The 19637-nt window shown below is 47.1% G+C and overlaps 1 protein-coding gene and 1 pseudogene across 5 annotated transcripts in view; both read right to left on the reverse strand.

The window, feature by feature from the left end:
* Positions 1-6125: 6125 nt before the first annotated feature.
* LOC131751182 (large ribosomal subunit protein eL34-like) lies at positions 6126-8251 on the reverse strand (annotated as a pseudogene).
* Positions 8252-10347: 2096 nt separating this feature from the next.
* Positions 10348-19637, reverse strand: part of MTR (5-methyltetrahydrofolate-homocysteine methyltransferase) — a 116833-nt gene continuing 107543 nt past the window's right edge. For 3 of the 5 annotated variants that reach the window (XM_067025664.1, XM_059054616.2, XM_067025665.1), the window contains 6 exons: positions 18102-18257; positions 16419-16615; positions 14273-14473; positions 13346-13538; positions 12008-12120; positions 10348-11556 (listed from right to left, as the gene is read on the reverse strand). In XM_067025664.1, coding sequence (XP_066881765.1) covers positions 11470-11556; positions 12008-12120; positions 13346-13538; positions 14273-14473; positions 16419-16615; positions 18102-18257 — 947 coding nt within the window. In that variant the 3' untranslated portion in view covers positions 10348-11469. Of the gene's footprint in view, positions 11557-12007; positions 12121-13345; positions 13539-14272; positions 14474-16418; positions 16616-18092; positions 18258-19637 lie in introns of those variants that run through there. The other 2 variants (XR_010838998.1, XM_067025666.1) reach the window with 2 other exon arrangements.

Here is a 19637-nt window from a genome sequence, read left to right on the forward strand (position 1 = left end):
AGATACTTGACAAAACCCATATCACCTTCTCTTAATTAGCAATGGCCTTGACTTGCACCCAGCTGGCTCATCCGTGATATTTATAGCTCCCTCTGGAAAATTCCCCATATCACCACTATTATGTTGCTTGCCCCTGAACTCCCCTTGTGCCTCTGGTATTCATAATTAGAGTCACACACATTGTCTATAAATGAGGTATGTCTGATGTAGTGTTGCATTCATTTTTCCGTAAAGCATGGAGAAAATCAAACATCTCCCAGGGGTCTTCATTATGGTTCTTCGGTTAATGAAGATTTTTTATGTTAAGCCAGGCACATGCTGGATGCCTTCTGTGGGGGACTTCATCCCAGCTCCTGCTCTATCCTGCCAGGTGAGTGCCAGCATCACTGTCATTTTAGAGAGGGAGAAGCCGCAGCTTACGGAGGCCATGTGGGTTGCCCAACGTCACCCAGCTAATAATGGTTGGAGGTGTGGGGAGAAGGCATTGGTGAAGAGTACAGGACTTACGCTACAGCTAATCACACACTTGTCCACTGAGAGACAAAACCATTCATCTCAGGCCAGATGGTTCATTAACAAACACCTAACATCTGCTCTCCTCAATCTCTTCAAAGTTTCAAAACATGCAAAGAAGGCAGAAGAGATAGCTCTTGCCCTTTTATTTTTTAAGTTTATTTTATTTATTTTTAAAAGTCTTTATTGAATTTGTTACAATATTACAATACTGCTTCTGTTTTTTTTTTGTTGTTGTTGTTTTTATGTTTTGGTTTTTTGGCCCTGAGGCATGTGGGATCTTAGCTCCTGGACCAGGGATCAAACCCGCACCCCCTGCACGGGAAGGCTCTAGAGTGCAGGCACAGTAGCTGTGGCGCATGGGCTCACCTGCTCCGCGGCATGTGGGATCTTCCAGGACCAGGGATCCAACCCGTGTCCCCTGCATTGGCAGGCGGATTCCCAACCACTGCGCCACCAGGGAAGACCCACCTCCTCTGCTTTTGACTCTGCAGTGAAGGAATGTTCAAGACGTGAATGATACAAAGTACTGGAGGGAGTCAGTTCACTACTACTCTCCATGAGGCCAGCGAATGTGACTCATTGTATACCCAGCCCTTAGAACAGGACCTGGCCCAATAAATGTTTGATAAATGAACATATAAATGAACGGATTGAATGAATATGAATGAAGGCACAAATGCCATATGACAGTAAATTCTTCCCCTCTTGGGGATCTCAGCCAAAGCAAAAGGAGAGGAAATTTGCACAATCAGCATTTTCTCTAATATCATTATAGCTCCTTCTGGAAAATTCCCCATATCACCACTATTACGTTGCTTGCTCATGGGAAAAAAAGTTTAAAAGGTAGATGTAAATGGTTTTTCCCCTATTATAGCAAATTTTAGCAGTACAAAATAATCAAGGTTTTTCAGATTTTTACCTTTCAGGAGTCAGCAAAGTGGCCTGTATTCGTAAAATCAAAGCAATTGACAACACACCCATTCTACTAGAGTAAGCACCCATGTCTTTTCCCTACAGAAGGAAGGCTTGGTCCCACTAGAATCCTTTCCACTCTCTCTCCATTTTTAAGGCAGTCATGACTCTGTTACTCTTTCCTATTTTTCCCCCTGCTCCCCACCCTCAAATGTGCCCACAAATGTTGGCTACTTATACTGCCAAACCCTTTGTAAAATTCATTTTTGCTCTCCACCATCCAGAAATCTCAACCTCCCCACCACACACTTTGTGAGTCAAAATTTAACGGTGGCATCCAAAGCCAAACCTCACCTTTCACTTAATAAAACCCAATAATTACTGTGCTTTCTGAAGTCAGATCCTCCTGCTAATCTGATACAAACCATCTAAAATTAGCGTTTTCCTTCCCCCTCAATGCCAAGGGTGCTAAGCGACTCAGCCCTGCCAGGCACCAGCCCCTTTAGCTTCCAGGGTCTGTGCTGACACCCCATCATGACACACTCTCTCATTTTGTGACCACATTTCTTCTACATCTTTTCATTCACCCCAGTGAACCTCCTTCACTTCAGCACCTCTCTCTCTCTCTCTCTCTCTCTCTAGTTTAAACCATGTCAGGCTTGGCTCTTTTGCCACAGATGAAAGCAGAAGATACTCTGTTACCTGACAACGGGGGAAGAATTTCTCTTCATCTATTTTCTGGTTAAAGGAAAGGAATCACCCTTATCATCTTTGGGTGGCCAGCCTTCAAATACAGTAATTCGCATGGTAAAATGTACCTAATACAGGGCTTCCCTGGTGGCGCAGTGGTTGAGAATCCGCCTGCCGATGCAGGGGACATGGGTTCGTGCCCCGGCTGGGCCCGTGAGCCATGGCTGCTGAGCCTGCGCGTCCGGAGCCTGTGCTCTGCAACGGGAGACGCCACAACAGTGAGAGGCCCGTGTACCACAAAAAAAAAAAAAAAAAAAAAAAAAAAGTACCTAATACTGAAGCTATTCCGAATTTTCATGAGTCTTGGATGATGAAGGCTCTTGTGGGAATACTGGAATACTTTTGGCTCATCGTTATAAATATCACTGATCACTGAATTTAAATTTTATTGGTTTTGTAATTGTATTTGTATAACTCTATTCTGGTTTTATATCAGTATAGGTAAAATAAGCTTGAGGAATTTATCCCTGATTTTATGACAGTACACATGCAAGCAATGTCATAATAAAACTAATTTAAGTCACGCTGCAGGGGAGGGGGGATTGTCTGTGAGAACATGTACTCTTTTAAAGGGGTCCAGACTTGAAAGACACTGATCTACATATGCATTTCCTTTTAAAAATAAATTTGCTGCTTTTGAATCTTATCACTGGTTTAACAGCAATATCTACGATTTCATTCTAAATATATTGAGTTTAGTATCTTAATAGCAAGTAATTCTAAGAAACAGTTAAAGATGATGACTTTAGTGTGTACTATATATTTTATGGTAGCTGAATTTCATATATTACAGTATGTATTATAAGATTTTTAAATTAACCTGCTTTTCACTCAGAACCTCAGGGTGTTTATGTGTATTCATGCATTGTGCATTCAAGTAAGTGAAACTGAAAATCTGGATTTTATACTCATTATTCAAATACAATCTATATTAACAAGCCAAATTACATGAAATACACATTTCAGAAAAAGTATCTTACTGACCTATTAAAGGTTTATCAGTGAAAATAAAGAGTTTTGCAAATACAGCAGTGCTTTGGTCTAGATTTCAATACTGGTCCTCTGTTGCCAGGTACTTAGACTTCTTTCAATTCTTCTGTTTGCCATCTTCCTTGAGAAGAAGCTGATCTTAGTTATAACAATTGAGGAGGCTAGCTTTACACTAGAGGAAGAAATCCTTTTGTCATACTGCAGGAGAGGCTGTCATATATAGAAATCTTCACATCTGTATCATCTTCCTTTGCTTTTGCTAAGATCCACCCAGCCAATCTTCCACCATCAAATGTTTGTGTAAAACATACTTCTCCTCTAGGTTGAGGTGTTTTATATTTAATATCTGAGGAGAGTTCACCTTCGTTAACATCAGTCTCTTTTGAATTTTCCTCAGTCTTTCATCTCAAACACCATCATCTAAAAATTCTGCATAAACTGAGATAAGAAGATGCAAATGTAGCCAAAAGCCTTGGAAACACTTATTATCTGTCTCGTGCACCCATTTTTGGCAGGGGCAGCTCAGACGTCTTTGTCACTGCCACTTGGTCGCTGTATCTCCCGAGACCTAAAGTATTTTTAATTAATGATATTTAACACTATTCGCCAAGACAACTGGATTTCACATATTTGCACTGAAAACACACACAAAATAAATGCCTCTTCTTTCCTCAAAGAGGATTATGTCTCATGATTAAAGACAGGTAACCACTGAATTTCTTTCAGATAATCTGGAATGTCATTTTTCTCTATTCTGGTTTCTCTCTGGGTGAAAGAACAAACAGAACTGTAAAAAGTTCAAAGTTCTTTTCTCAGCTGCTGCAAGCTTCATACTTTGTAGGTTGCCATATGTATTTGCGTTATGGAAGGCAAAGACTGTGATAAACATCATTCATGAGTGTCTGGTTTTTGTTTCTTCCATTTCATGGCATATTTGCTCTCAAGGTTCTCAAAAATCATTTAATCCAAGATCCTTTCCTAGACAGCAGTTCCAGAGATTGCTTGTTTTATGAGTCTCTAAAGGCTATAATACTACTTAAAAGCAAGGGAGGAGGCAAAAGATATCTTTGAAAATTACATTTGAAGAAGGGAGAATGTAGATGGAATTAGCTACTCCAAGTGTTGAGAGATGTGACCAAGTTTAGGGGTTAGTTCACTTAAGTGCTAACTTTTCACTCAGATTATTCAAAATAGCATCTATTTCAAGTTTGATTTGTTGCCAAGCTAACCTTTTTTAATGTACAGTAATATTTATATCTTTGTTGTAAAAATTCAAAACAGTGCAGAAAGAGTGAGAAATATACAAACCATGAGGCCCTCACACCTGGTCCCCCAGTCCTACTGCCCAGAGGGAACCACTTAAGATATTTCGTGGGGCTTCCCTGGCAGTGCAGTGGTTAAGAATCCGCCTGCCAATAAAGGGGACACAGGTTCTAGCCCTGGTCCAGGAAGATCCCACATGCTGCAGAGCAACAAAGCCAGTGCGCCACAACTACTGAGCCTGTGCTCTAGAGCCCATGAGCCACAACTACTGAGTCCGTGTACCACAACTACTGAAGCCCACGCACCTAGAGCCCATGCTCCATAAGAGAAGCCATCGCAATGAGAAGGCCACGCACCACAACCAACAGTAGCCCTCACTCACTGCAACTAGAGAGGAAGCCTGTGCGTGGCAACGAAGACCCAACACAACCAAAAATAATAAATAAATGAATTTTTAAAAAGTGACTTCCCTGGTGGCACAGTGGTTAAGAATCTGCTTGCGGGGGCTTCCCTGGTGGCGCAGTGGTTGAGAGTCCGCCTGCCGATGCAGGGAACACGGGTTCGTGCCCCGGTCTGGGAAGATCCCACATGCCGCGGAGCGGCTGGGCCCGTGAGCCATGGCCGCTGAGCCTGTGCGTCTGGAACCAGTGCTCTGCAACGGGAGAAGCCACAACAGTGAGAGGCCTGTGTACCGCAAAAAAAAAAAAAAAAAAGAAAGAAAAAGTAAATAAATAAATCTGCTTGCCAATGCAGGGGACATGGGTTCGAGCCCTGGTCCAGGAAGACCTCACATGCCATGGAGCAACTAAGCCCGTGCGCCACAACAACTGAGCCTGCGCTCTAGAGCCCGCAAGCCACAACTACTGAAGCCTGCGCACCTAGAGCCCGTGCTCCGCAACAAGAGAAGCCACCGAAATGAGTAGCCTCTGTTCACCGCAACTAGGGAAAGCCCGCTCCAAGCAACAAGACCCAACGCAGCCAAAAATAAATATGTAAACATAAAAACTAAATAAATAACCACTCAATTCTACCTTCCCATCCCACCCTCTTAAGATAACCAAGTAACCTGCCTCTCCTCTCCCTATCTTCAATCCAGCACAACTAGTCCCCACAACGCCCCTGAAACTGCTCTAGTGAGGGTCACCCACGAGAGGGCTCCCGTTCCGAGCTCTCGGCAGCACCGGGCTCCGTGGCCAGGCCTTCAATTCTCTCTTCCTTTGCTTTGCCTGACGTGGCCCCCTCTCCTGGTCTCCTTTACCCCACACGGCGGCTCCTCCATTGGCTTCCCCACCTCCCCGGGGGTCCCTGGTCCTAGAATCAAGTTCCATCTTCCCTTCACATTCTCCAGATGCGATCCCGTCTGCACCTCCACCTCCACGTGGAAGTCTCCCAGTTCTAACGCCATTCTTCCAAAATCCCAAAGTCAGGTGTCCAACTGCCAGTATTCCCACACAGGAAACTTGTCCAGAGCTCCCTTCTCCTCCCTGCCTACATTCTCTGCCTGTGCCAACGGTGCCACCAGAGATCATCCTCCAAAGCCCGGTATCTGGAGCCACGCTTAGCTCTGGCTGGACAGGGCACAGATGCTCCACTCTCTGTACCCACCTTTGCATTGCTGTGTACTCTGTCCTTCCTTTCTTTAAAAAATACATTTGACACACACAAAACATTATCTACAAAGTCACCATCCCAGATTTTGGCTTATAATTCCCTTTTTCCTTTATTATTTTTATGTTTAATACATTATGTATAACATATTTAATACAGACAGAATTCTACGATATACATGAGTTACAAAGCATAATATAATAAACCGTAAACCTACCATACAACCCAAGAACGAGAACATTACTAATAACGGCAACTACCCATGTGTCCCTCTGTTATCCGCTTCCTCTGGTTCCCTCTCAGAGGTAAGCAGCAGGCTAAATTTTGGTTTAGCATTGTTTTGTTTTGTTTCTTACAGTATAGTTTTGCCATTTATGTATCCTTAGACAATGTACTCTTTGGTTTTGCTTGGTTTTGAGCTCAATAAACATAGTCTCAACCCTACCCTGGGACTTGCTTCTTTTTCTTAATATTTTCTGAGGTTCATTCTTATTGTCAGGTATAGCTGTAGTTCACCTCGTCACTACAGAATAATATCCCTTACTGTGAATATACCTAATTTACTTAAACATTCTCTTGTAGACAGAATGGCATTTCAGTTTTTCCAGTTATTAACTATTACGAAAATGTTACTTTAAACATTTTTGTACACACCTGCTGGTACACAAATGCAAGAGTTTACTGGATACACAACTGGGAGGTGGAGTCATAAGCTAGATCCTAAAGTATGCCAATGTGCAACTCTGTGAGGTGTAGTTGTTTTCTAAAGCAGAGGTGCCTGTCTACACATCCACACAATGATGAGCTCACATTTAGCACCTGGTGTTGTCAGACTCCTTAATTTTACTAATCTTATGGATATAAACTGCAAGCTCATTGTGGTCTTAATTCATATCTCCAAGGTTTCTACTCATTTGTAAGCCCTATGTATTTCCTCTTCTTGTGAAATGTCTTTTCAAGTTTCTTCTCTTTTTCTTTTTTTTTGTGTGTGCTTTCTGATTTTCTTTTTTATTACTCAAAAAGGGTTCACTTTTAAATACAAAAGCTAAATAAAGCTTTCTGACTCTGTGCTTGTACTTTCAACACTTTCACAACAATTTTCTGCTCCTCAATAAGGAAAGTGTGCTCTATCCTGTCACGGACACATTTAGCACACATGGAGCCACCACAGGCCCGGCTGACAAATTTCTTTGTTTTAGATGATCTCACAAGAACTTAACGTCACAGCGCAAACTCCTTGAAGTCGGCCTGAGCACACGCCAAGGCGGGTTTTGGTGTTTTCCTAACCTTCTTGGTATTAAGGTAAACAATTCTATTACCAGGGGTTCGGGACAGGCTGGTTTTGTTAGAGACTGTATTGTAGGACAGCCTACAATAGTATGGCAAACGCTGGACCATCCTGAATGCCTCTAGATACCGTCCCCGGAAGAGGAAGGCTACTTTTCTGCTTTTTTAAAAAAATAGGAATTCTCTATATATTCTGCTTACTACTCATTTGTCGGTTAACTGTATCGTAAATGTCAAGTCTTGGTTTGTCTTTCCACTACACTAAATTGTTTGTTAGCTTAACTTAAGTGCTAGTTTCAATATATTTTATTTAATCATTTTTTATGATTAGCATATATCTCAAGAGAGTCTTTCCGGCCCTAAGGTTTTTTTCCATGCAAACATTTAAATATTTGCTTTTCGTAATGAAGACCTTAATGTACTTGGAATTGACTGCTAGGTGCGGTGTGAGGCAGAAATCCGTTTCATTGTTTTCCATAAGGATAACCGTTGTTCTAGCACTACTTATGGAGCCACCCTTCCTGCCCCCACTGACCTGCCATGCCACCTCATCACATCTCAAAGGGCAGCATATATACCTGGGTTATATTTCTCAGGCTCCTTAGCTCGTTGCACCGCTCAGAGCGCCTACCTCTGCACCACATACAACGCAAACTCTGTAATAAAACTTACTGTCTTATAAAAGGTCCCCTCACCCTCCTCATTATGGTCAGAAGCATCCAGCCATCTTAGTCCTTTGCTATTCCACAGACATTTAGATATCTGCCTGTCACATCCAACAAAACCTCTGTTGGAATTTCTGCTGGAAATAGCATTGAATCTGTAGATCATTTGGGGGAGGTTTGATACCCTTACAACCTTCATGAACAAAGATACTGTAGTTCTTCTTTTGTTTCTACCTTGCTTCTTCACCTTTATCCTTCAAATCCTTATCTTTCAAATCCTCAATCGAGCCTTAATCTAAACACTGCCTGCCTCAAACATGTATTTTACCTTCTCAACTAAAAGGAGAACAAGCATGTCTTTCATGTGCAAATTTTTTAGATAGTTGCAAGAGTCCAAGAAAAAGATGGGGTGGGTTTGAGGTTTGTTGCTGAGTATACTGAGAATTCGAGAAGAGTAAGATGATACTGGTTTGAGACACACCGGGTCTTTGGTGTGCTTCAGCACAGAGGAGTATGGATAGATTGACCACTGAAACTGTATGACTAAGAAGTTAACTAGTGACAGGCTCACGAGGACCAGGCTTTAAATGGGCAGAGGAAGAGAAAACTATGAAAAAAGCTAAGAAATTACAAGAAACATGGAAGGTAAATCAGAAGAGTGAAGTCAAGGGGGAACCAGGGAAAGGAGATTTTTGAAGAAGTGGTCAATATTGCCCGAACCCAGAGAAGACAGATCACTGGAAAGGCCACGGGATCTAACAATTAAGAAGGCATTAATGACAGAAGAGATGGGTAAAAAAACCAAACAACAACGTCAAAAAAACCCCTAACTTCACTGAGTTAAAGAGAGTATGGGAGGAGAAGGCGGTTGGCAAAGAGAAGACACTCGTATATTTGTCGAGGACAAGCCTGAGAGAAATGGAAAGAGGGCAGACTCGTCTCTAAATGAGCTCAGCTGTGAACAGAGGGAGGCTGATGGCAGAATATCTCAGATGAGAAACAGGGCGCTGCAGGACCTGACCTCAACCGCCATCCCACCCACCAGCCCCCACGTTACAGACAGCAGAGTGAGCAGCAGAGTGAGCAAGGTTCCGAACAAGTGCTTCTTTAGAGGGAAAAAATAAATATGGGATCCCTAACGGAAAGGATGAGAGTGAGCGAGTGGTGTGAGAGCCACGGACGCTGATGACAAGGAGAGGTTCTGGACGTACCGGCAGAGACACAGAAAAGACCCCGGCTGCAGAATGGTCACCTTCCTGCCTTTGAGGTCACCTGACATAAACTAAGGTAGGGGGTTTTCAAGCCATATTCTATATTCTTTAATGAACATATAGGCACTCAAACTTGCACAAATTGTTTCTGTCTTTAGATAAAAGGCATCCATCATGGGATTAGATCAACAATACACTTAAGGAAGCCACTCCGTCACACAGCTAGTTGAGAAAAGATATGGTACATACTTAATGAAACTGGGAGACTCTTGGCAACTGTAATTCCGATAAAATACATTAAAATATGTGGAGGGGGTTATTCTTTCTTACAGAAGGACGTGCCAACATCTAGAACAACCTACCTGCTATGGCAGAGAAAATAAGTCCACCTGAGCACCTCGGGGAAAATGAGTCCCAGCCTCAATCTAGCACAGATTAAATGGACCTAAAGAAAGCATACAGGGCTTCCCTGGTGGCGCAGTGGTTGAGAATCCGCCTGCCGATGCAGGAGACACGGGTTCGTGCCCTGGTCCGGGAAGATCCCACATGCCGCGGAGCAACTAAGCCCGTGAGCCATGGCCGCTGAGCCTGTGCGTCCGGAGCCTGTGCTCCGCAACAGGAGAGGCCACAACAGTGAGAGGCCTGCATACCGCAAAAAAAAAAAAAAAAAAAAAGAAAGCATACAATTCTCTTCACTTCAAGGGCAAGTGATGCCTAAGAAGGCGTGTTACTCTGCAGGTAAACATGTTTATGCTACAGTTATGCAGGATTATCGTTTGCTAAATTTTTTTCCCCTTTCACCTCCAATGTACCTGAGTGTGTATTTGATATAACTGCTCTGGGGCAAGGCCAGCTTACATCACGAGGGGAGGGGGCACCGTCTCACAGAAAATGAGGGCTGGTGGTGCCGAGACAGTAGCTTCTCTCTCAAGACAGTCACCATGTTCAATGGGGCTCTAATCCCAGAAAGGGTACCTAGTATATTCAACATGGTCGTTCCCATATGCATTTCCCCAGTATCTTTTCACCTCCATTAATCTCTTATTCCCTTTCCATGAGCACCTACCCTGTGCTGAGCTCGGGGACCCCCTAGAGAGCTCTACAGCAGCTGCTGTCTATCAAGCTCTCACTGTGTGCCACAGCCCGTTACCTGCCTACGTGTATCATCTCCTTTAATCCACACCTCACGCCTGTGAGAGAGGAGCTAGTCTCTCTGTCTCCATATCACAGATGAGAAAATCGTGCTGATACTTCAGTCGCACAGCAAGGACGCGGCAAACATGAAACGCGAACCTGGGTGTGTCTGACTTCAAAGCCCTGGTTCTTGACCATCTCCCTGCGATGACCACATACAAGTCCACGTGCTGTTCCCGTATCGGGCGAGTCCGGAGCTGGGGCAGCGCAGAAAAGGAAGAACTGAGTGGAGTGTCGCTGCTCACCTATCCACCCTGCGTGGACACGCAGCTGAGCCGAGCGCCTACTCAGTTCTGGAAATCAACCCAAGGCTGTTAACTACCCTTAGCGGCCGCTCTCTCTGCCCACCTCTCCTTCTTCCCCCCTCAGCGTGAGGGAATATGAGATCACAAGAGGACAAAATGCTTGGAGAACGTTGACTGTATGTGACCTGCCAGGGCCAGCAGCAGCCTGAGTACCTCTGATAAGCTGGAGGGGAGAGCATGCCTCTGGTCGCAGGGGCTTCTGCAGGCATCTAATCGAGGCTTCAGAAAAGGAGGCCTCGGGAGAGAGAGCGGGGTGATGCTTCTCCTTCATCAGAGTCACTGCTCTAACCACTCAGATTAAAACGCCCCGTTGCTCACAGCATCTTTCTGCCACAGGGTCACATCCCCCTATTCAACTGACTTTCAGGCTTTTCTCTGAGAAAGAAGAAAGAAAGAAAAGAAAAGAAAGGAAGGAAGAAATGGCCTCCTAGGTCTGGGGTAAAAATGAAAAAAGCAAGTTGACTTGCTTTGCAATGCAAAAGACCTCCATCTCTGGCTTGTCCTAGTCCCGGAGGGACGGGGACACCCGCAGAGTCTTGCTCACTGCTCTTCATTCAAAGTCCCCTGGAAAACAGCCCCCTGTTTTCCAAGAACTGTAGGAACACTCTGTTCTTCCTCAAGGTCCCACCAAACGTCCACAACCTGGAGCAGCACAAAGGTCAACCAGACGCAGATAGGCTGGCGGCCACTGTGCTGTTATTATTAAGGCACTTTTGACTGTGTTTCCTTGAGGAAACAAGTATAGATAAGGTTAAAAAAAAAAAAAAGTTAGTCTGTATCATATCCCAGAATGGGTCCCAGCCATTTCTCAACCTCGGCCACAGACATGTTCTTCCTCAGAGCGTAATCCTCAACCTGCAAAAGATTAAAAGCAGTTTATTATACCAAAATGAGAAGACTTTTTGAACTCAAGTTTCCACGGCATTCGCCAAGATACACTAAGTACGTTTTATGTCTTTTGCCTTAATAGTAATCCACTGAGTCAAATGGAAACAGATATTTATCTATTCATCTAGGTGCCTTATTTTCTGGGCAGAAAAACAACGTGTCGTGACTAGCTCAGGCTGAGAGCCTGGCTGGGGTGTGTGTGTGGCAGGGGTGTGGGAGGGTTGGTCTCTGGGTAAATGGCAGGGCGAGAAATGGGGCAGTGGGCTGAAATCAACTCAAGACATAAACTGGAGTACATTTCTTCGTCCTTTCCCTCTTTTTCTTCTCACTCACATGTAAAATAAAACAGGTTTAACGGTTCCATTCAAAAAAAGACAGGCATCTAGGGATGCCACACACAATGAAACAGCTAACCTACCTGATCCTTGGAAATCTTCCCCACGGCAAAATATCTGGACCTCCAATTGGAGAAGTAAAGGCCGGATACCGCTGAAGCAGGCGCCATGGCCAGCGACTCTGTTAACCTGATGCCTGGGGAGAGCGGCACGGGGAGTAAGCGTTCGTCTACTCAGTGCTGAGACAGGCCTGCCAAGCGGTAGGCTCCCAGTAAATTCCTCTTCCCGAGTGAATGCGGGTGAGCTTGTGCCTCCCAGGTGGACACGTGACACAGCATGAAAGACGCGAGCAGACCCGTCTAACAAATTCCCGCCGAAGGGATGAAACAAATTCAGGACGTGCAGATCTCCTCCACCCTGCGGGGGAGAGGCCTGGAAAAGACTCTCTACATTCTTATCTCTGCCCTCCAAGATGAGCCATGGAGGCTACGCCTGGGCCTTCTAGACAAGGACTCCAACCCTGCAGATGGGGACACCACCTGGACCTCCAAGCGCACCTGTGAGGCCAAGGCCACTAGAGGAATGACATACAGCCAGGGCCCATTGAGGAGGAGCCCACATCAAGGCTATCTAGTCCACACCATTCATTTTCTGGACAAGGCAACAGAGCGATGTAAAGGCTCGGTGCTTTGTCAAAGATCGCCCAGCTGGCTTACGGCAGAAATGGGTCCCTAAGTCCCTGTCTCCTGGAGCCGGTGGATCCCTGCCAGCCCAGATTCAACGACCCTCATAGCTCTTCACGTCCATCTACATACATTCCTTTAACGTCTTCAGCATGGATGGCACTCTTTTGATGAACTCCACTGAAAACAGTGCACTGTGTTCACAGTGGTGTAGAAGTAAAGGGAGAGGGAGCGGAGGGGAGGGGTGGGAATTCTGTGAGAGGAGGTCCAGAGACACTCCTGGAAGTGGTGGAAGGAGAGAGTGACGTGAAATACATTACTAAAGGTTACAAAGGTCACTCGGTAGCAGAGAGACTGAAAACAGTAACACACGTGTAATAGGAAAATGGGGCAGGGGATGTACGGGCTGGTGTGAGTCAGCTAAGCTCCCATCTATTATAGGTGAAGAGAAAATAATGAAAACTGATAAACGTGAAAATGGTGATGAAAGACCACTACTCAATAATAACTCTACAGGGCCTCCATGTGCACGAATTGAAAGGAGTTTCTTTTCCTCCTGTTAAAATAATAATAATATGGAAGTGAAGGACTAGAACACACTGCTGGAAGCGAGGAAGGGCTAGGGTCAAGGGTCTCACTGTAAGCCTCTCCCTGTCTCCCACCTGCTCCCCCCGCGCGCCTGCCCTTCGCCACCGTGTGTGTAACATGAGGCAGGATGCGCGCCTGCCCGGCGCTGACCTGTGTGCCGCTCCACGTCCGCCAGCCTCCACATGGTCAGCTTCTCGGTGTGGTCGGGCTGGCTGGGGTAGCCGGGCGCCGGCCGGATGCCCTCGTAGCGCAGCCTCCGCAGGTCAGCCACCGCCAGCTGCTCACCGCCGCAGTAGCCCCACAGCTCCCTGCGGACCCGCGCGTGCAGCTCCTCGGCGAAGGCCTGGGGCAGAACACGCCGTCGGACAGAGGCGGGAACCCTTCTCCCGCCCTCCCTCCTGCCCTCCGTCCCGCCCGCAAACGCACCTCCCTGACCCGACAGCAGGCGGGGGAACCGGCGAGAGGAATGGGCCGGGGGCTCAACTCATCTGTACTGTCATCAGCTGCTCTGCGGCTCGGTTCTGGCCTTAGCCCAGGCTCTCAAGGATCATATTCAATGATCCGAGGCCCTTCAGACCTTTCCCTGACGCTCAGCCTACAGCTTATGGTGGCCAGAAGGAGGAGCGGGGACCATGAGAGCAGCCAGCGAGTCTGCTGTGAGCCTCGGGAAAAGGGGAGCGGCTCCCACAGCTCAGGCTGCCCCACCCCACAGAGGAAGATGAGGGAGATCTACAGGGGAGCCCAACATCAGAACGAGAAGCTCTGAAACAGAGCCTGTTTGGCTTTTCGCAGGCTCCTCTGGAAAACATCAAATCACAAGCACAGGGTGACACCAGAACCAAGACAATGAAGTCAAGGCTCCATGGGCCACTCCAACTACAGCGTCGCTGAAGGCTACTCTGTGCCCAAAGATGAGGCGTCAGAGTAACTCGAAAAAACAGGATTTAAGAGTATGTGTGCTATTAGAGCCAAACACACACACACACACACACACACACACACGCATACACACACGCACATGCACGCGCACACGCATACATGCACGCGCACTCTGGCCTCAGGGCACCACGGCTCTACCTCGGCCAGCCGGTCCCCCAGCGCCTTGACCATGATGCTGCTGTAGTCGTCACACTCTTCCTCGTAGGCCTTGCTCAGCTCCTCCACCCCGAAGCAGGCGACGGCAAACAGACCCAGGTAGTCGGGGATGCCCGAGTGCAGAGGGGCAATGAAGTCCGAGAGGCAGAGGTAGGGGTCCGCGCTGGCAGAGTCCTTCTCGGCCTTGAAACGCAAGGAGTGGGCAGAGTGGCCGATTAGCATGGAATTGACACCAACACACAGAGAAGAGCAACCGAGCGCCTTCCAATGAATGCAGCTTCTAATGGCGCTGTCTGCCTGCTTTGTTCACTGTTACAACCCCAGCACTTAGAAGAGTGCCTGATATGTAATGAGTGTTCAATAAACATGTGTTGAATAAATAAATGGAACGAGATTTTTAGAAAGATATGACATGAAATGACATACACAGTTGAGAAAGCAGTTAACTCGCTCATTCACACACTGACCAAACATTTACTGAATGCCCGCAGGAACTGGAACCCTAAATATTCATATAAAAAGCTTTTCTTTTCCTCCAAAAGTGTTTTCAATTCGAGACCCACATTAAATCCTAAAGTTATGTTCAAAAGGGGTCCACTAAGTGTGTAAGCCTCTACACTTTGCATCAACAGAAGCAGTTCAACAAACGGCTAAGGTCAGCAACACAGGGCCGCGTGCTGTCCACCACGGGCGGTGGGTCAGGGGATGGCTAAGGACACTGCTGGGCTGGCCTGAAACCAATCAGAAAATTGAGCAGGATCTGCTTCTGGGGTTCTCTCCTCAGGCCAGGTGGCCATCCTCGCCTGCTTTCCATCTTCAGCTGATGACTGACTTACCCCTGCTACTGAGCTGACAAATAAGGCCTTACACATACTTCACAATCAACACATGTTTGCTGAGAAGGTAAATAACAAATGACTAATATTTACTGAGTGCTGACTGTGTGTCAGGCATTGGTCTTGGTGCTTTATACGAATTAACTAATCCAATCCTCTCAACAACCTTGTGAAGTAAGTGATACCAACAGCTCCATTTTATACAAGAAATCCGAGGCAGCGAGAGCTTGAAGAACTAGTTCAAGGCCAGAGAGTGGCAGGCCCAGGGGTCTGATCCACAACCAATGCTCTTGACCACTATACAACATTGTTTAGGACGGATCAATTAATGAGCAGTCAACCCAGAAGCTTCACAGCTATTTGCTTGTCAGCTCTGGAAACAAGTACCTAATGGACACTGGGCAGAAAACAGTTAAGTGGCTGCAGACAAGAAGGGATTTGATAAAGGCACGTGGAAATGTCACAGAGCCGCGGCCAGCTATGCAGGGAGGAGCTGCCTTCCACTTGTACTCGCCCATCAACTGTTCTTTGCTAACAAAAGCCAGAAGGAGATACAAAGTTTCCCAGCACCACAAGGAGAGACAGGTCACAGAGCCACACAGTTCTTTAAAATAGACAGTGATCAGAGCCACTCAGAACAGAAGACTCCCAGAGCAGTAAGTCGCTGCAGCCAGAGTTTTCCAGCATACTGGAAAAAAGCACATCCTTAGAAATAGCTATCTGGGTAGGTAATACACGTACACTGAAAAGTCATTATATTAAATGCTCTAATACAGTCACTCACAGACTGCCTGGACATGAATGGTGTTGGATGTAAAAAGAGGTCAGAAGACACAGGGCTTCAAGGATGGAAATTCAGGCCAGGGTGGAGGTTTCTGACCTTAATTACTTCTTTAAAAGAAAAGTCACCAGTTCCCTAGTGAGGAGGGGCCAGGACTTAACATTAGAATCCTCTTGTGTTCTGAGGTGTCTGAGCCTGAGTGCACGGAGTGGGGATGCACTCCGTGCGTGACGCCCCGAGGCAGCAGCAGTGTTTCTCCTCACCCGTTCAACCCCAACAGGAAACACCTCCCTCCTGCTGGTGTCCCAGAGGCCCAGCTTCTAAACCCACACTGACCCCTTCTCACCATCACAAATGCCTTGGGCTCGGGGCTGTGACTGGTCATTTGGGGTGAGGTGGGGCAGAGCTATGCTTACACAAAGTTCTAACTTACACCACTCTTATTTATGTTTTTTGAGTGCTTAAACCACAGAGTAGGGCAATGTGTCCGCTGGCCGCACGGCCTCCGCACCTGCTGCCTGAGTCCGTAGAAGATGGCGATGGGCTCCGTGGCCTGGGGTGCCGCGCCCTCAGCATACAGGTGGATGTCGTCCTGGCTGCTCTGCGCTGGCCAGAACCCAACCACGCCCCTGGCGTGGAGCTGCTTCTGACTAATCAGTGCCTGCAGCATATTTTGGGCATCATCATAGACTTTTTTGGCCTCTTCACCTGTTAGGAAAATATCGTAAGAGTTCACTTAAGAGATGCCAATAATAACCAGCAAAGAATGCTTCTTTTAAAAACTACTACCCCTCCTCAGTCATCTTCACTCTTCACCCCTCCCTTTCCCACTCAAATACTTTAAAAATCAGTGTTTGCCATCAGCAACCCCAGGTGCAGAAGCTAAGGGTTCAGCAGTTCTGCTAAGTGCAGCTCCCGTACACAGTCTGCTTCGCCAGCTCAAGCCACTTCTTTTTCCGTTCAACAAAAGGCAGAGAGCCAGCTCTCGGCTTGCCGCAGCAATGTGTCAGACAGAGAGTGAGACAAAGCAGGCCAGACCCTTCCACCACCACGTTGCTCGTGCACAGACAGCTCCCCTGACCTCATCGTGACCCCTGGGGGTGCAGAACAGCCTGAGGAGTGGAGTGTGGCTTCGGTGCTGCTCCTGGATGGCCCAGCCCAGGGGCCGTCAGACCCTCACCTGGCTACGGCGGGAGCCAACGCGGTTAGGGTTAGGCCTTCCATCCGGGCCTGGCCAGCCCTGCTTCAGCCACTCAACTGCTCATCTGTGATTACTCGGGAGCAGATCAGACTGAGAGCCCCTTGCCCACTGCTGCACCCCAGCTAGCCCGAGAGCCGCTGAGTCACAGCACCTAACACGCACCCCAGGGTGCGGGCAAGGGCCACTCTCCCAGGCTCCCCTCAGCACTAACCCCACACATCCACCAGAGTCCACCCCCCACCTCGCGCTGAGCTGTGTTTACCGAACCCTTTGAAGGGCTTAGTGTTTCGGTCCCATCCTCCGGGGGCAGGGCTGGCAGCGAGACGCGGGGCTAGCAGTTTATCTATCGACTAGCTCGTCACCCCCAGCCCCTCCCCAGCAGGCACAATGGCCTCCTTGCCGGTCCCCAAATCAGCCCACATGTCTGTGCCTTCCCACTCGGTCTCCTCGGCCTAGAGTGTCCTTTTCTTCATCACCACCTCGTGTTCCCAGTCCCAGGCCCAGTAGCTCCCACTAATCTTCAAAAGCAGTTCAAACACCACCTCCTCCAGGAAGCCTCTCCTGATGTCCCACTCTGAGGTCGGTCTCATCTCCCCGTGTCCACAGAAGCCGGGCCTTGGTCCCGCAGCAGGAGCTCGCCCTGCTGTATGGGAATCACCCTCCAATGCTGCACCAGGCAGCCGGGTACCAGGCGGCAGCGATGATACGTCTTCTTTTGTTTATCCCCAGTGCCCAGCATGTAACTGATGTCAATAAACATTTAGTAAAGAATGGATAAACGAAATGCGAAAGGTAGTCAGTAAATAAGGACCAACCCAGCAGTTTAAAAACTGTCAAAGAGCTGAGTGGATGGAACAGTATCCTACATCATGTCATAACAATAAACTCTATCCCGCATAATCCACCCGGCTGCTCACCACCTATTCTTGTCTTCAAAGTCCCAAGACCATGTCTCGGATACCAGAGCAGAATGGAAGGACTTACTGAACTAACCTACAGCTTTGTCATCAAATATCTTGGGAAAGCCTCGGTTCGGGTATTTGCCCCGGAGCTGCCAGACATCGAAGAAAGGCTTCCAGTCAATGTAGCCCACCAGCTTCTGCAGGTCGTAGTCCTCAAAGACCCGAGTCCCAAGGAACGTGGGCTTCACTACAGGACAGAGTGAGAGGCGTGAGCCCTGGCGCCAGCCTGGGGCACAGTTGCCGCTTGTGCCTGGTGCCGCCTGCGGGAGGCCTTCCCGCTCTGTTGGCTCCCACGCTCCGCCTCCCTCCTGTCACCCGGAGGAGTTGTTTTACAAAGAGGGGAACTTGAAATTACTGTGGAGAAGGAGTAATTCGTCAGCACATCTTTAAAAAAAAAAACCTCTTCTTCCCCTGCAGCTGACTGACTGCACCGCCCTTGGGAACTCTTCCCTCAACCCTCTCCCCACCAACTCCCCCGCCCGAGAAACAAGACAGACTGGGGTTGATCTCACTTGTACAGATGAAGACGATACTAAAAGAGCGAGCGCTGGAGAAAGACACATGTAACAGGCCACTTCCACAAAGTTTAAAAAACATGAATCAATAATCGATCAATGTATTGCCTACTGAACATACACACATAATCAAAGTCTGAGGAAATGCCCAGAAATGAGGCATCAAATTCAGGATCCTGCAGGGGAGGGAGGGGCTCACAGGAATTCCCACATGTATGGTTTTATCTTTTTTAAGTGGGCAGTAACTTATTCCTTAAGTGCCTGGTGGAGGTACATGAATGTTCAATACAGTCTTCTTTACGCCTCCTTGTGAATCTAAAAAAGATCTTAAGTGAAATACTGTGAAGACTTCAGAGACAGATGGTGCCACTGGGCTTCCTGGGGCACCAGTACCACCCCACACCACCAAGCCCTGGTTGGTTAGGCTAGGGTCCAAGGTGACCGCTCCACTGCCTGCTTCCCAGCCCTCACGCCCTCAGTTTCCTGATCTGCAAATAAGGATCAGAGAACTTAAACTAAAGCACCACGCTCAGGTGCTCAGGGATAACACGGAAGTCTCAAAAGTGTTTTTCTCTCGTTAGACAGTAACAGTGAGAGGTGAAAGTATAGGAAAAGAAAAGTATGCGTAGTTTCTTAATTTTGCCTGGAAATCTCTACCTTTTGACATAGTTCATGGTAGCTTTTTCCCATGTGTTCCTGGTCATCTTTCTATTATACAGGACAATCCTTTCTTTGTAAATATTCTATTACGCTGGTTTGTTTGGTAATTAAAAAGAAATTACAGCTATTCTCCTGACTGAAGTGTCCCCCTGCCTGGAAAGTCAGGGAAACGCTCTGCTTCCAGGTCACTCAAGTGTGTTATTCTTGAATGAGCTTGTTGGCCAGAGTTGGAGATGTGTTTGAGGTTTTACAACCAAAGACCTAGAGAGAAGAACCTTTCCTTCTCTCTTTATTGACTTCTTGCAACTACGCTAAGGCTGGGTTGTCCTTAGGGACCCTACAAAGGGGTTAAACAGCCACTTGAAAAGAGTCACCACTGCCACCTGGCGCTG

The sequence above is a fragment of the Kogia breviceps genome, chromosome 2 (assembly GCF_026419965.1).
Source record: "Kogia breviceps isolate mKogBre1 chromosome 2, mKogBre1 haplotype 1, whole genome shotgun sequence".
Taxonomy (NCBI): domain Eukaryota; kingdom Metazoa; phylum Chordata; class Mammalia; order Artiodactyla; family Physeteridae; genus Kogia; species Kogia breviceps.